The sequence below is a fragment of the Acipenser ruthenus genome, chromosome 19 (assembly GCF_902713425.1).
Source record: "Acipenser ruthenus chromosome 19, fAciRut3.2 maternal haplotype, whole genome shotgun sequence".
Taxonomy (NCBI): Eukaryota; Metazoa; Chordata; class Actinopteri; order Acipenseriformes; family Acipenseridae; genus Acipenser; species Acipenser ruthenus.
In genome coordinates, this window is record NC_081207.1 from 17,047,550 (window position 1) to 17,062,030 (window position 14,481).

Consider the following 14,481-nt stretch of genomic DNA (forward strand, 5'->3'; position numbering starts at 1 on the left):
GCCCACCTACTCCTAACTTTTTTCCCAAAAACTACTTGAAGAGCCCTGTATAACTAAGGCATCTGTCCAGGGTATACGAGAAACACTTGCAAGCAGTTTTACAGCAAGTACAGAATAAACCAGTCTGCGTTGTTGCAGATGAAACTACAGATGGCAGAGATAAAAGTGTCCTGAACATTGTATTTAATTTGCAATTTTATGAAAATTGTATATTTTTGTAATAATGCCCCTCATTTTCTACTGGTATGTAAATTGTAATGCCAGCAATAAGGAGCCCTATGTCAGCCCTAATTTACAGTAGCACAATTTCAGTAGTGTTCAAACTGCCAGCTAGGTCATTGACAATATCCATTGCTGGACCGTATGTCCCAGTGAAGAAGAAACAAGGCAGTAACAACAATGGCAATAGTGTGTTCTGTAAAGTATAACATGGGGGATAACTTGCCAAATCAGTATTTTGCTGACTGTAAAGTGAGGGAGACCGCAGTCCATTTATGTCCATCTTCTTGGCTAGGTGCAGTGGCATATGGTAGCAGAGAGGGTGACGATGTACATTACAATAGTAGCATTGACGGTGGTACAATGAGGGAGGACTCAAATGATAGAGTTTTGCAGTTTCTGTAATGTCTCATGAGTGTCGGGGTTCCAGTCTGAAGTAGCTTTGGAGTAATTCTAGAACTCATCCCCTTTGAGAGATCGGAAATCTAAATTAAGTGAAAATGATTGTTGCATTCCTCATTGTAACAACTAAATGAGACAAGTGTGTGGTTCACTGCTTTTAAACCTTGTGAGGTAATTTCCTGAGCAGAGTAATTTATATCACGATCAGCTATTTTACAAGACTCATCTAACCGTGTTTGAGTCGGATTCCTTATTTCACTGGAGCTTTTTGGTCCCTGCACTGCAGTTGCCGAGACAACCCTGGTATTGTGGGCAACTGCGAAATCCTACAGTACAAGGGCTGTAACTGACTCAATAAATCTAATAAACCATGCTGAAAAGTTTTTAATGTGCCCTGATTCTGTCCACGTCTTTATGCTGTTTTCCTTTTATGAACCACTATAGCCCCAAACCCTGTCAGACTGCACAGTGTCCTCAGTGTAGAATACTAATATATTACGTTAAATAAAATAAACTGGATATTCTCCTTAACTTAGACTTCTTCTGGTTAATGTTCCCTTGGATTTACTCATCGTAAAAGCATTACAGAGTGAATTGAATCCTAAGGCGGGTGGATTTCTATACTTCACAGATGCTAATGTGGGATACCATCTATATGACCTTGCCTTGCACTGAAAAATGACATAAAAGAAAATACCCCCAACACACAAATTTCATTAAACTGCATAACATCATAACATCAGCCACCCACACTGTCTGCCAGGCTACTTTCCCCAGGCTTTAAGTTGTTGTTATTATTATTATTATTATTATTATTATTATTATTATTATTATTATTATTATTATTATTACTGTAGAATTTGATTGATCACATAAAATGTATATAATGTTCCATATCCAGGAAAGAAACAAAAAATGAGAAGGGGGGTGGGGGGGTGATGTGAGACAAAAAAAAAAAAAAATAGGGAAAACATACTACTAGAGTCATAGACAAGGAAACAATGTTGTATATTATTTTAGTAATAGTAGTACCTGAATTGTTTCTTTAAAACAGTGTATTTTGAAGCAAACGAAATGTAATTTGTATCTTATAGTATCCCTGCTGACCAAATCACTGTTACCCTAATCTCCATATGGTACTCTCAAAATAGTACAGTTTATGTCAGTGTAGCCAAGCATACCCCACAATACAGACTCCTCTGTGCATGACTGTAAGCAGTTGTTTGTCTCACCAGGAGGATTATCATAGCATTCTTCAGAGACGTGCCTTGCCTAGGATTGAGTCTAGATCAAGACAACAATAAAAAAAATAACTTGTGCCTTTAATGACTACTGTAGGCCACCACAAAAAGAAAATATAAAACAAATCAAGAAATCAAAGCCAAAAAGGGGTTCTTTTAAAGCTAGAACATAAAGCATTACTAAAACATTGCACTGTTTGTATGAAAATATGTGGAACGTGCTATGTTTCAACATGTTTCTCATGAAGCTGCTCTAATTTCCAATATTAAATGTAAATGGTCTCTAATGGCTCATATACAACAGCGACCAAATAATTTGATAATTTGATGTTTTTGAGTGAGTCGTTTCAGAATTGGAACTTGTTTCACTAAGTAACACTCCATTCTAGGCTTTACCTAGAACTAAGTAGCTCCATTTTTAAGTCATCTTAACTTCTTCTGATGTTTGCAATCATGCTGAGTTGTTTTACATTACAAGTCTGTGTTTTAAGGTGCTTTGACTTTAGGAGCAGCTCCAGCTGCCTGCCATAGACAGGTGGAATGAAGTCTAGATCAGCCAAAGTGTCTTTATAGAGGTGAGAGTCAGTCAGGCAGTGCCCAGCTGTGTATTACCAGCAATACTAAGGGAATCTTCATCCAAAGTGACAGATCCCTAGATGGTGCTGGCCCATACTTCTATAAAGATACTTTGGCTGATCTAGCCTACATTCCAAATGTAGGCTACAGCAGCAGTGTCCCCCACCTGGTATTGAACCCACGACCCTCCTGTCAAGAGTCGAGAGCCCTAACCACTACTCCACACTGCTGCCTCTACTTGCTGTTTAATCTCCTGTGTAGAGACAAAACCTTAAGGCTCAAGACTTCAACTCTTTTTTTGCAACATGCATTAAAAAAGTGAAGCTGTGGCGAAAATGCAAATATATATTCTTAATTAGTGGTGCAATCGGCACCCTAGTTTCGTATTTGATCATCGTATAGACATTTATCAACGACAATCGATGCATTGACGTTTTATAAAGAACAAACATTAGGTTTTTTTTAACTGAAGATCCAATAACTAAAAACACTGCTGTGCATAATAGTTAAACAAAAAGGCACAACCTATATTCAAATTAGAACACTTCCAATTATAAAAAAAGAAATACGAAGGACTTCACTGAAAAGAAAATGCGTCTGTCTGCCTCAGATGTCCCTTTAACATTGTAATAATAATAGAAAATACTATATTTTAACAGAAGTCATTTTATCTGAACTATGGTTGTTCATTACTGTTAACATTTTATGTCTAAAAGCTAAGCAAAACATTTGAATTAATCTCACAAATCCTGACTAATTTAACTATCATACTAAAGTCTGCTTCTTTTTATATAATATTGCCATATAACACAACATGCTTTGAAACAAAAGAAGGTAAATCGGTAGATTGAATAGATTAAAAAAAAAAAAAAAAAAACGTACTGCCTTAATTTTTTAAAATAAGAAAACGTGAATACAATAGGCCTACTTCTGATTTGGCTTGTAGAGGCCTATAGTGTGTATCCTAGCAACGCGCTAATCTACCGTTCGAGCACTAAAAGAAGTGCACTCTCACACACTCAAGATTCGAATGCAGACCGGTGTCGTAAGAAATAAGTTGCCCGGGAAATAAGTTGATCGTGCAAGCACAGTAAGGCAAAAGTAGACAAAAGTAAGGCGGGGCTACAGTTTGATTAAAGGGGAGGTTCACTGCATGGCTTTTTATTTTTATCTTGCCGTTTTATTTATTAGACTGTGTATGTTGGTGCGTGTTCGTGCTAACGTTTTCGTATGAACTTTAAAATGTGTGATCGACGACTGTTTCTATGGTAAACTGTTTTAAACCTCTGTCTTTTTATGTTTCTATAACATCAATGTCAATCTGATGTAGTTTATCTGTGATCGCGGAGATTTATTTATATATTAAATGATTTTACGTCAAAATGTTGTCAATCTTTAATCAATTAAAATGTTTCAGTAATATAATCTAATGACATACTGCATCCATAATATTAGTATGACAAGGTCATATTTTCACATATTAATATTAGTATAGCTGTAACTTATTTAGACGTGGCAAAACGTAGGCCTACCACTGCCAGTTAAAAAAAAAAAATAGTATATACAGTACATTGTTTTGTCTGCATGTCTTAAACATTAACATTTATTGTTACACATACAATTGTTTATTTTAAAAAAAAGGTTCTAGGTTTAGGGGGTTGTGTGTTGTGTGTTGTGGGAATTAAAAAAAAAAAAGTTTTTTGCACACAGTACATGAACATAAATGCCATATTCTTCGTAACCCTGATAATTGTATTCCTTGCAGTAATATATAGTGTTACTAAGGGATAAGATGTGTACCTTGTTAAAAAAGTACCCTGTCAAATCCTCTGTAGATAGGACAAATACAGAAATGAAAAATGTATGCTTAGGTAGATATGATTGCTCGTTATATGTCTTACAAGGTTGTTACACTACAGGAATTTACCATTTTTAAATCCTACTGATATACAGTCGACTACAATATACTGTATGATCTCTCTTTTTTACAATTTTGGTTGGTATTGAACTACAGGTATTTAACACGGTTTTTAACTAATTCATGTATTGTTTCTTCCCAAACTTGTAATTGAAATACATGCATGATGATAACCAGTCTGCTGTTCATTTTCTGTCATAATTATACAAAGTCCTGTATGTAAAAATAAATGAAACAACAAAGTGCGTAACACAAAATAACAATACTGTATAAGCAACATTTTTCAAGTACATCATGTGATTGATGTGCACCGTGGCATAGTTAGTAATCGCAGCATGGAGCTCAATTTTTTACATGACTGAAAATCATGCTTTAACTTTTGGACAATCGCTCACATACCTGCTGTCCATACTGTAGTGTTTCCCAAAACAAAAACACCTCCAGAAATGCAAAATAACGCTAATACGTAACACATTTTGCTAGTTAACGTTTGTTACACAAACAGAAATACACAATCAGAAATGTCATACAATTCATTTTAAATTATTTATTTGCTGCTAATATATATTACAGCAATATTCACATTCCCTTATCTAGCGTAATACTGTTGAATATATCCGATCTACATGTTAATGTAAATTATACGTACAAAAGTCATTTTAAATTATGCATTTTTGTTAGGCTGATATATCGGATCTAAAGCGATATTCACATCATCTTATCTAGCAGCATACTGCCGAATAAATCTGATCTACTAATTGATATAAATTATACTTACAAAATTAATTTCAAATTATTTATTGTTCATTAATATATCCGATCAACTTATTTCCTGGCTCGATCTACTTATTTCCTAGCCTAGGCTCCTTTACATTAGAAACAATGGAACCTTCCCTTTAAATTCTAGAGCTTGATCAACTTATTTCCCGATCAACTTATTTCCTGGGACACCGGCAACAGGATAGTTCAAACTGGGTTCTAATTTGATGCATCGATTCACCAATATGTAATCGAAGCTCGGGAAATTTAAGGACAGATGATCAATAACACCGTTTTTTGGTTCCTGGGTAGTAAGTGTTTTTTCCTAATTGCTTATGCCTCAAAAGTATAGAAAATGGCTATTATTCCCCACAAACTTTGCTTTTGTGACCAGGACAGTGATATTTTGAAATGTACCTATTTTCCAGAACATTCCAGATAGATTCAGTGCTGAGTAAACTTTGAGTAACTTCTAGAACTTTCTAGAACTTTCCAGTAATATAAATAGTAGTATAAATACAGGTGCCTTAAGCCCACCAGTTCAGTTTAGTTCCAGCTGCCTAAGTGGATACATATGTGCATTTTTCTGAGATGGCATCAAGGTCATAGGAGACTTCAAAATGGTGGCATTCCTGATGGGTCTCCAAGGCGGTTTTACCAAGTTTCCCTGCTATCCCCCGGAAGGTGCTGATGCCACCACTGCACATCAAATTGGGCCTTATGAAACAATTTGTCAGAGCTCTAGATAAGGAGTCGACAGCCTTCAAGTACCTTCAAGACTTCTTCCCTAAGCTGTCTGAGGCAAAGGTCAAAGCCGGTGTCTTCGTCGGACCACAGATAAAGAAGATCCTGGAGTGCAATGAATTCCCTAAGAAGCTCACTAGTAAGGAGAAAGCGGCTTGGAACAGCTTTGTCGCAGTGGTTCAGGGCTTCCTGGGCAATCACAAGGCCGAAAACTATGTGGAGCTGGTTGAGACTCTGGTGAAGAACTACGGTACAATGTGCTGTAGGATGTCCCTCAAAGTCCATATCCTTGATGCTCATCTTGATAAATTCAAGGAGAACATGGGAGCGTACTCGGAGGAGCAAGGCGAGCGCTTCCACCAGGATATACTGAACGCCGCTACCAAGGACAGCACAACAAGAACATGATGGGAGACTACATTTGGGGGCTGATTCGTGAAAGTGATTTACAGTATAATCGTAAATCTCGAAAAACTACTCACTTCTAAATCTTTTGTAGTCATTTTTGTATTACTTTAGTATAAATACATGTTAATTTGGATTCATATGTTGTTTTTTTCGGACTTTATGTGAACGAAAAGACACAAATTTGCCCGTTTTCTCATTGGAAATAGGTAAATTTCAAAATATCACTGTCCTGGTCACAAAAGCAAAGTTTGTGGGGAATAATAGCCATTTTCTATACTTTTGAGGCATAAGCAATTAGGAAATAACACTTACTACCCAGGAACAAAAATTGTGTTACATAGTGTAATCGATGCATCATTAATTGTTGCACCCCTAGTCTTAATAAAAATCACTGTAGCTTTCATTAAACAGAAGTACAGTCTGTAACATCTTCTGGAGACATTAGTGGCTTAGTGATGTAAAACAGTAATGATATACACAGGCATTGTTTTTTTTTTCTCAGAAGGGAAATGTTCAGAATTTAGAAACTCTGTTTTCCTCCCCATTACCTCTCTTAAAATGGCTTGCGGTTTCGATTTTGTAAACCTGATGTCTTCACCAAACCAAATCATATACACTCAATTAATATTTGGGATTACTTTGTGAAAACATACTGTACAGCTTAACAGCTGCTCATAGGTAATTATTCATGTGATATGCCCATATGGTCTTCAGCTATGGAACAATGTATGAATAGCATCATTGGACTCTAAATCAAATGGATAAGGCACACCATATGTGGAAATACTGTACCCCAAGTCAAGCAAGTTCACTAACTGTGTTACATTATTAAGATATAATTAAATCTGACAGGTTTTGCCTTGCTACCAGATACAACTCACGCAGTGTTTTATTAAGGTAAAAGAAAAGGGGGGCTGATTTAATGTTCATCATTCATGCCCTGCTGTTTAGCAATACAAGATTTTACCAGTAAAGGCTAAATTTTATTTTAACCCAACTAACCCAAGAGTAAGTAGATTCAAATTAGATTGTAATGTGCTAGTTTTTTCACTGTCCCTGTACCTTTTAATGAAGTTTGCAATCAGTCTTAGTGGTTTATGTTGCAATGACAAATGCAAATACTTATTGTTTTAGTGTCCTCGTTCCAGAAACAATCATCTGTTATACAGTGACATCAGAAATGCGTGTAGCAAAGGAAAAGCCATACTAATGGGGTATTTCAACTTCCCCCATATAAAATGGGAAAACCCGATGGGGGGCACGACGGACGAAATTGAAATGGTGGAAATGACAAATGAGAAGAGAAAACTTAAAATACTGATTAGAGGAATAACCTCAAAATGGAGTGAGGTAACCAGTGGAGTACCACAGGGATCAATATTAGGTACTCTGCTCTTCCTAATCTACATTAATGACTTGGATTCTGGTATAGTAAACAAACTTGTTAAATTTGCAGATGACACAAAAATAGGAGGAGTGGCTACACTGTTGCAGCAGCAAAGGTCATTTAAAATGACCTAGACAGCATTCAGAGGTGGGCAGACACATGGCAAATTACATTTAATAGAGAAAAGTGTAAGGTACTGATTGCAGGCAAAAACATGTCCATTATAAATACCATATGAGAGACACTGAAATTGAAGAAGGAATCTATGAAGAAGACCTAGGAGTTTATGTTGACTCAGAAACGTCTTCATCTAGACAATTTAGGGAAGCTATAAAAAAGCCCCGCGCCCCCCCCCCCCCCCAAAAAAAATGCTTGGATATATAGTAAAATGTGTTGAATTTAAATCAAGAGAAGCAATGTTAAAACTTTACAATGCATTAGTAAGACCTCATCTAGAATACTGTGTTCAGTTCTGGTCACCTTGCTACAAAAAGGATATTGCTGCTTTAGAAAGAATGCAAAAGAGCGACCAGAATTATCCCCGGTTTAAAAGGCATGTCATATGCAGACAGGCGAAAATAATTGAATTTATTCAGTCTTGAACAAAGAAGACTACGCGCCGCTCTGGTTCAAGCATTCAAAATTCTAAAAGGTACTGACAATGTCGACCCAAGGGACATTTTCGACCTGAAAAAAGAACCAAGGACCAGGGGTCACAAATGGAGATTAGATAAAGGGGCATTCAAAACAGAAAATAGGAGGCACTTTTTTATACAGAGAATCGTGGGAGTCTGGAACCAACTCCCCAGCTGACATCCTCAGATCCTTCAAATAGCTGCTTGGTGAGATTCTGGGATCAATAAGCTACTAACAACCAAACAAGCAAGATGGGCCAAATGGCATCCTCTCGTTTGTAACCTTTCTTATGTTCTTATGTTCTTAACAATCATGCCTGTCCGTCCGCCTGTCGGTCTGTCTGTTTCACACTACATAATAACTGTCCTGATTTTGTACCAATCTTCAACAAACTTTCATCATACACTCCTAGACGTTTGGGTTACATTTGGCAATCATCTGATAAACTCTTAATTATATAAAAAGATTTTTAACCTTTCAGGTACTGTGCAATGTATTACCCTCTATGTCCGTGCACTGCATTTCTTTCTTTTTTTCAAGCAGTTCACTTGCTCCTCTGTGCTAGTTGCTGGCCAAAGATATATGTTTAAAAAATACCTTTATATTCGTAAGCACCAGCACCTTCTTGTGTACAGCAGTGTATTGCCAGCTAAACAACAGGAATCCTGACCCAACGTGGTAGATCACTAGATGGTGCTGGCTGTTTATAAAGACACTTTGGCGGATTTAGCCTGTGTTACGCATATCTATGGCAGGCAACTACAATGGACGGGCAGCTCAGGTGAAAGCACCTTAACATATTTATTTAAAGCATCCAAAGCCAGCAGGATGATTTCGCTGTTGTTCACATTTAATGTGTAAACCTGTCAAGATCCCAACATTATGTGCAAATAGAATTGTGCATCTAATAATGGACTGTGCTTCTAATAAAAAGATAATGAGTTTGCAAGTTCCTAATCAACATAATAACAAGCAGAAAATGCCATGAATGCAACCACTGAACAAATTGTAATGAGTATTTTCTTTTTTTTTTAAATAGCAGTGACATTGTTTTCTTAAATGGCTAGTGCATTGTTTGATTTATTTTTTCTGAATTATTTTTCCTGATTAAAACCGGCACGAATTAAAAGTTGACCTAACACAACGTTCAATTGGCTATGTTAAGGAGCTGCATCCAAATCAAGACGAGAAGGTACTCCAGAAATCCTACTAAACTTTGTGGCAATCGGTGTTAGCACTCTTTGGTGTTGTCCAATGTCCCACCTTTAAATCAATGATAACTCTTTATTGTGCGTGACTTAATCAATAACAATTACTCATTCATTGAAGTTCAGTTACATGTTCATAGAGTCAGTAGGTTTGCAATAGAGAAATGTAACCATATGAAAATTACAAGATATCAGTTATTCCAATAACCACTCTTTAACATAACTGTGTTTTAGGGGGCTCTCGAGTGGCGCATCCAGTAAAGGCGCTCGTGGAGTGCAGGGTGCGCCCTATAGCCTGGATGTCGCGAGTTCGAGTTCAGGCTATTCCTTTGCCGACCAAGGATGGGAGTTTCCAGGGGGCGGCGCTCAATTGGCCCGGGGGGAGGGAGGGTTAGGTCGGCCAGCGTGTCCACGGCTCACCGCGCACCAGCGACCCCTGTAGTATGGTCGGGCGCCTGCGGGCTTGCCTGTAAGCTGCCCGAGAGCTGTGTTGTCCTCCGACGCTGTAGCTCTTGGGTGGCTGCATGGTGAGTCCGCAGTGTGAAAAAAAAGCATCGGCTGACGGCACACGCTTCGGAGGACAGTGGGTGTTTGTCTTCGCCCTCCCGAGTCAGCGCAGGGGTGGTAGCGGTGAGCTAAGCCTAAAAATAATTGGCCATTTCCAAATTGGGGAGAAAATAATAAAAATAATTGGCAACGACTAAATTTAAGAAAAAAAAAAACATAACTGTGTTTTATTTCCTATATATTTTTTGGAGCAAGACGTTGCCCTTATATGTCTTAAGAAGCATACCCAACACACATATTAAAGATGAGTTGAAAATTGCAGTCTAATGGACATAAAAGCAACACTATTGGATATCTATTGACTGTGTATTAAGATGGAACTGAACTTCTATAAATGGGTAAATGCATATACCTCAAATACCCTTTGACATACAAAATAAAGCGTTACTGGAAAAATCTATTTTAACAGGAACATGTCTGCCATAAATCACAAATGTAGCTATAGGTAGTTAATTTTCCATTATGCTGGTTTTCAATTTTCGCATAATTCTTAGAGAACTGCATTAAACAAACATGTTTTAATGCACTGATTGAGAGTGAATGTTCTGTTGGTAGTTTTCTGTGTTGAATAATGGAGCTGGATACATTACCAACTTGTATAGTGTCTCTGTAACAATCCCAGTCAATGCAGCAGACTATAATTGGCAGTGACTAGTTCTTAAAATAAGGTACGTTTTCTCTTACTGAGTGATGGCACTTACTAACACCCCGACAAAAAAGAATTGTAAAGAGCTAAGGTGACCTTTGCTAAGGAACTTTGTAAAATGCATCTGGTGAATTTGCTAAATCATTGAAGGGGTGATAAACAATTGATTTGGCAATGGGATAAACAAAAGCTTGGGGAATTTCTAGGGCTTAACATACCTGTGTAAATTACTAATTTTTACATCCATTTTTTTTTAATTCCAGTTGACATTTATTGCTGTTTTAAAAACTTTAGTTTTTAATGAGATTTAAGCAAAATAACAAAAACAAAGTGCTGGCAGATGTTCACTTTGTCTCTGCTTTTGCAAAATTTGTATGCTGTGAATAAAGTTTTAGTTTTACAAAAGTACATTAATTCATAATGAATAAATACAGTACAAATATGAGTCCTTGACATTTTTTAAAAGAATGTGTTTTTTTTGTATACTGTTCAGTTCTGTTTATAACTGTGCACCCAGCCATTTCTGCAAATGTCTGCCCCTTTTGATCTACTTTTTTAATCAAACATGAATAAAAGAGAGGAAGCTGCATGTAATCCTCATGCTTATTTTCATCTTTATAATGGTAATCAGGGTGAAAGATTTTTACTGCGATTCTGCCTAGCCACATTTTGCTTGTTCAACTTTGGGCATGTGATTTAAAAGGCACACTAGCCAGTTATATAAAGACAAGCCAGATTATGTGAATCTCACTGAGAAAAGCAACATGAAATGCAGGATTATGAGTATAGTACTTTGAGTGCTTGAGGGCAGAGAACCAACTCTTTGAGGCCATACCTAACAGAGCAATCAAATGATTGATGGACATCTCCGTAAAATAAATTAATTGGTTTGATAAAAAAAAAAAAAAAAAAAGATATTTATCTTATCAATATGGAGCCCTCAGAGATGTCAGCCCAGGGTCACAAATGCTTGTTTTAGTTTTTTAAACATATGTGAGTCGGAATCACTGCAGCTTTGAATGCAGCAAAAGAGCCAGAGAAGAGAGGAGAATGACGTGATAGACATGCGTAGTAATACTATCCAGGTCCTTTGTATGTGTGTATATATTGTGAGATAGCAGGGAGGGGGTTAAAGCCTCCCTGAAGAAAAACATGTAAAAATGCACATTTGTTTAGTTTAATTGTTTTGGTTTGCTTTTCTGTTAATCAGTTTTGTTAATTTTTTTATTGTTTAATTATCCCCTGCACCTGGGCGACAATTGTAAATTAGGACCAGGTGCAGGGTATAAAAGGGGAGCAGTCAGAATGCTCGGGGCTGCTGAGTAGAAGGAAGCATGTGTGGTTTTTGTTTGTGTTGCGGTGTCAGGTAAACGGCTTAGCCGTCCTGCAAGTTAGTCAGGGAATAACCTGTTTAGTTAGCGCGCCGAAACGGAGCTAGGTGTTTGTTTTGTGTTTGTTTCATTTTTGTGTTTATTAAAAATATAGCACGTCAGCGCGAGAAAATCCATTTCTGTGTACTGGGTCATATTTTTAAAGAGGCACGAATCCGTGAGTGGTGCGAGTCTTCCACAATATTTTTTTTTTAAATACTTGCAACACTAATGATGACCTGTTGCTTCCTGGTACCTGTGTTGTAGGTCACATTGTCTGATTGCCGCTAGAGAGTGAACTGAAATACATGAAGTGATTAAATACCAGAAAGCAGTTCTAATTCCCCATCTATAGTGTTGTATTTTAAATATCTGCATAGTTGAAATGGACATACAAAATACAAGTAAGGAACCAAAATATCTTCAACAGAAGAAAATGAGGGAGATAGGACAGTGAGAACATCCCAAGTTCTAACAAGAGAAAATAAAACAATTAATACTGTACAGTAGGTTATTCAGAACACATCCAAAAATGTAATAACAAAGACATCTCGTTGAAATACCTGTCTAAGTCAGTTGTTATTGGAAGTTCACAGATTTCTGTGTCTCAGCTTACTGTAAGCACTGGCAATATTTCAGAGCATTCCCCAAAGTAAACCATAAGCCAGCACAAGAAATCAGCCATTGGTGCATGGTGCATTTGCAAACACATCTAAATGGCCCCATGGAACATGCTCACTGTAACAATGTTATCTCCTGGCTGAGGCGTAACGGTTACACTAGTGAAAAATATGGCACATGACATGTAGCCCAGGGGGCTTGTTCAGCTCCAGTTTGGTTTGGTTCAGTTTTATTCAATAACAGCACTTGCAATGTATTCCAACTGTAAGGTATGGCCTGGTCCAAGACTAGTTTTTGTGGACACAGGTTTTTAGAATATTGAACACACAGAGCTTGACTCCCATTCCACACATAGAAAAATGAAGTCCATATACTACTGCTTACAGGTCAACCTGGCTCTGGGAGTGCAGGTGGCAAGAATCGCTGCTGTGATCATGTCACTGGTGACACTCTATTTTTTCAGGAACCACCGTGATGCGGATGACGGCTTACGATGCCGACGACCCCAACACGGACAACGCCGTTCTTCGCTACAACATCGTGAAACAAACACCCGACAAGCCATCCCCTAACATGTTCTACATTGACCCTGAAAAGGGAGACATTGTCACTGTGGTGTCACCTGCATTGCTAGACAGAGAGGTGAGTGGCAATTTCCAGCTTCCTTTGTGACAACTTCAAATGTAATGGTTTCTAATTGATTTCTTTAGAAATAATAGTTGGCATATACTGCTGAGCAATGCACTGCATGTCAAGTAGAGTAAAATTAGATGCTGAATCACATGCATTCAAGAAGATGGACCTCAGTCTCTTAACAGATGTTTAGGTATAAAGAGATCCGATTGAAATCTATTATATGCTGTATTCTCTCTTTGACTAGTGCTGGATGAAAGCAATTTAGAGAAAATTGAAGAATCCATATAGTCCACATTAAATCAAACAGTTTTTTTTCTTGATCTTGTTTCCCCAGCATTAGTCTGTAACCCCTGACCGCTAATATTATCAAACAAGCTGAAAAATGGTGTTCTGGGTATTCTTGTGTAGTTAAATACTATTTCATGGGACGGTAGCCAGGGCTGTGTAAGGGCTTAAGTAGAAGCTTGGCCTCGGGTGCATAGAGATTGAGGCGTGGCTTCAGGGATAAAAGTGCTTAGGAATGTGTAGGGGAGAGATGCTGAAGGGGAGAGAAAGGACGGGCCCAGACCCACTCGGGGAGCCTTCTTGAAGAGTTTGAGGCCAGACATGTTGGTCTACCAGGCCCCTGAAATGACAGAAACTCTGACTCACAAGAGCTGTTAATAGGCATTGCCCCGCAGCTGGGTACTCGAGACCTGTTAATAGGCGTTGCCCCGCAGCTGGGTACTCGAGAGCTGTTACTACGTGTTACCCCACAGCTGGGTACATGAGAGCTGTTACTAGGCATTGCCCTGCAGCTGGGTACTCGAGACCTGTTACTAGGTGTTACCCCGCAGCTGGGTACTCGAGAGCTGTTACTACGTGTTACCCCACAGCTGGGTACATGAGAGCTGTTACTAGGCATTGCCCTGCAGCTGGTTACATGAGAGCTGTTAATAGGCGTTGCCCCGCAGCTGGTTACTCGAGAGCTGTTACTAGGCGTTGCCCCGCAGCTGGTTATCGAGCGCTATTAATAGGAGTTGCCCCGCAGCTGGTTCTCGAGAGCTGTTAGTAGGCGTTATCCCGCAGCTGGGCACTCGAGACCTGTTACTAGGCGTTGCTCTGCAGCTGGTTATCGAGAACTGTTAATAGGAGTTGCCCCGC

At 38.2% G+C, this 14,481-nt stretch overlaps 1 protein-coding gene across 4 annotated transcripts in view; it reads left to right on the forward strand.

The window, feature by feature from the left end:
• Positions 1-14,481, forward strand: part of LOC117424173 (cadherin-13-like) — a 581,895-nt gene that overhangs the window by 364,400 nt on the left and 203,014 nt on the right. For all 4 annotated transcript variants that reach the window (XM_058992546.1, XM_058992547.1, XM_058992549.1 and 1 more), the window contains one exon: positions 13,166-13,344. In XM_058992546.1, coding sequence (XP_058848529.1) covers positions 13,166-13,344 — 179 coding nt within the window. The remainder of the gene's footprint in view (positions 1-13,165; positions 13,345-14,481) is intronic.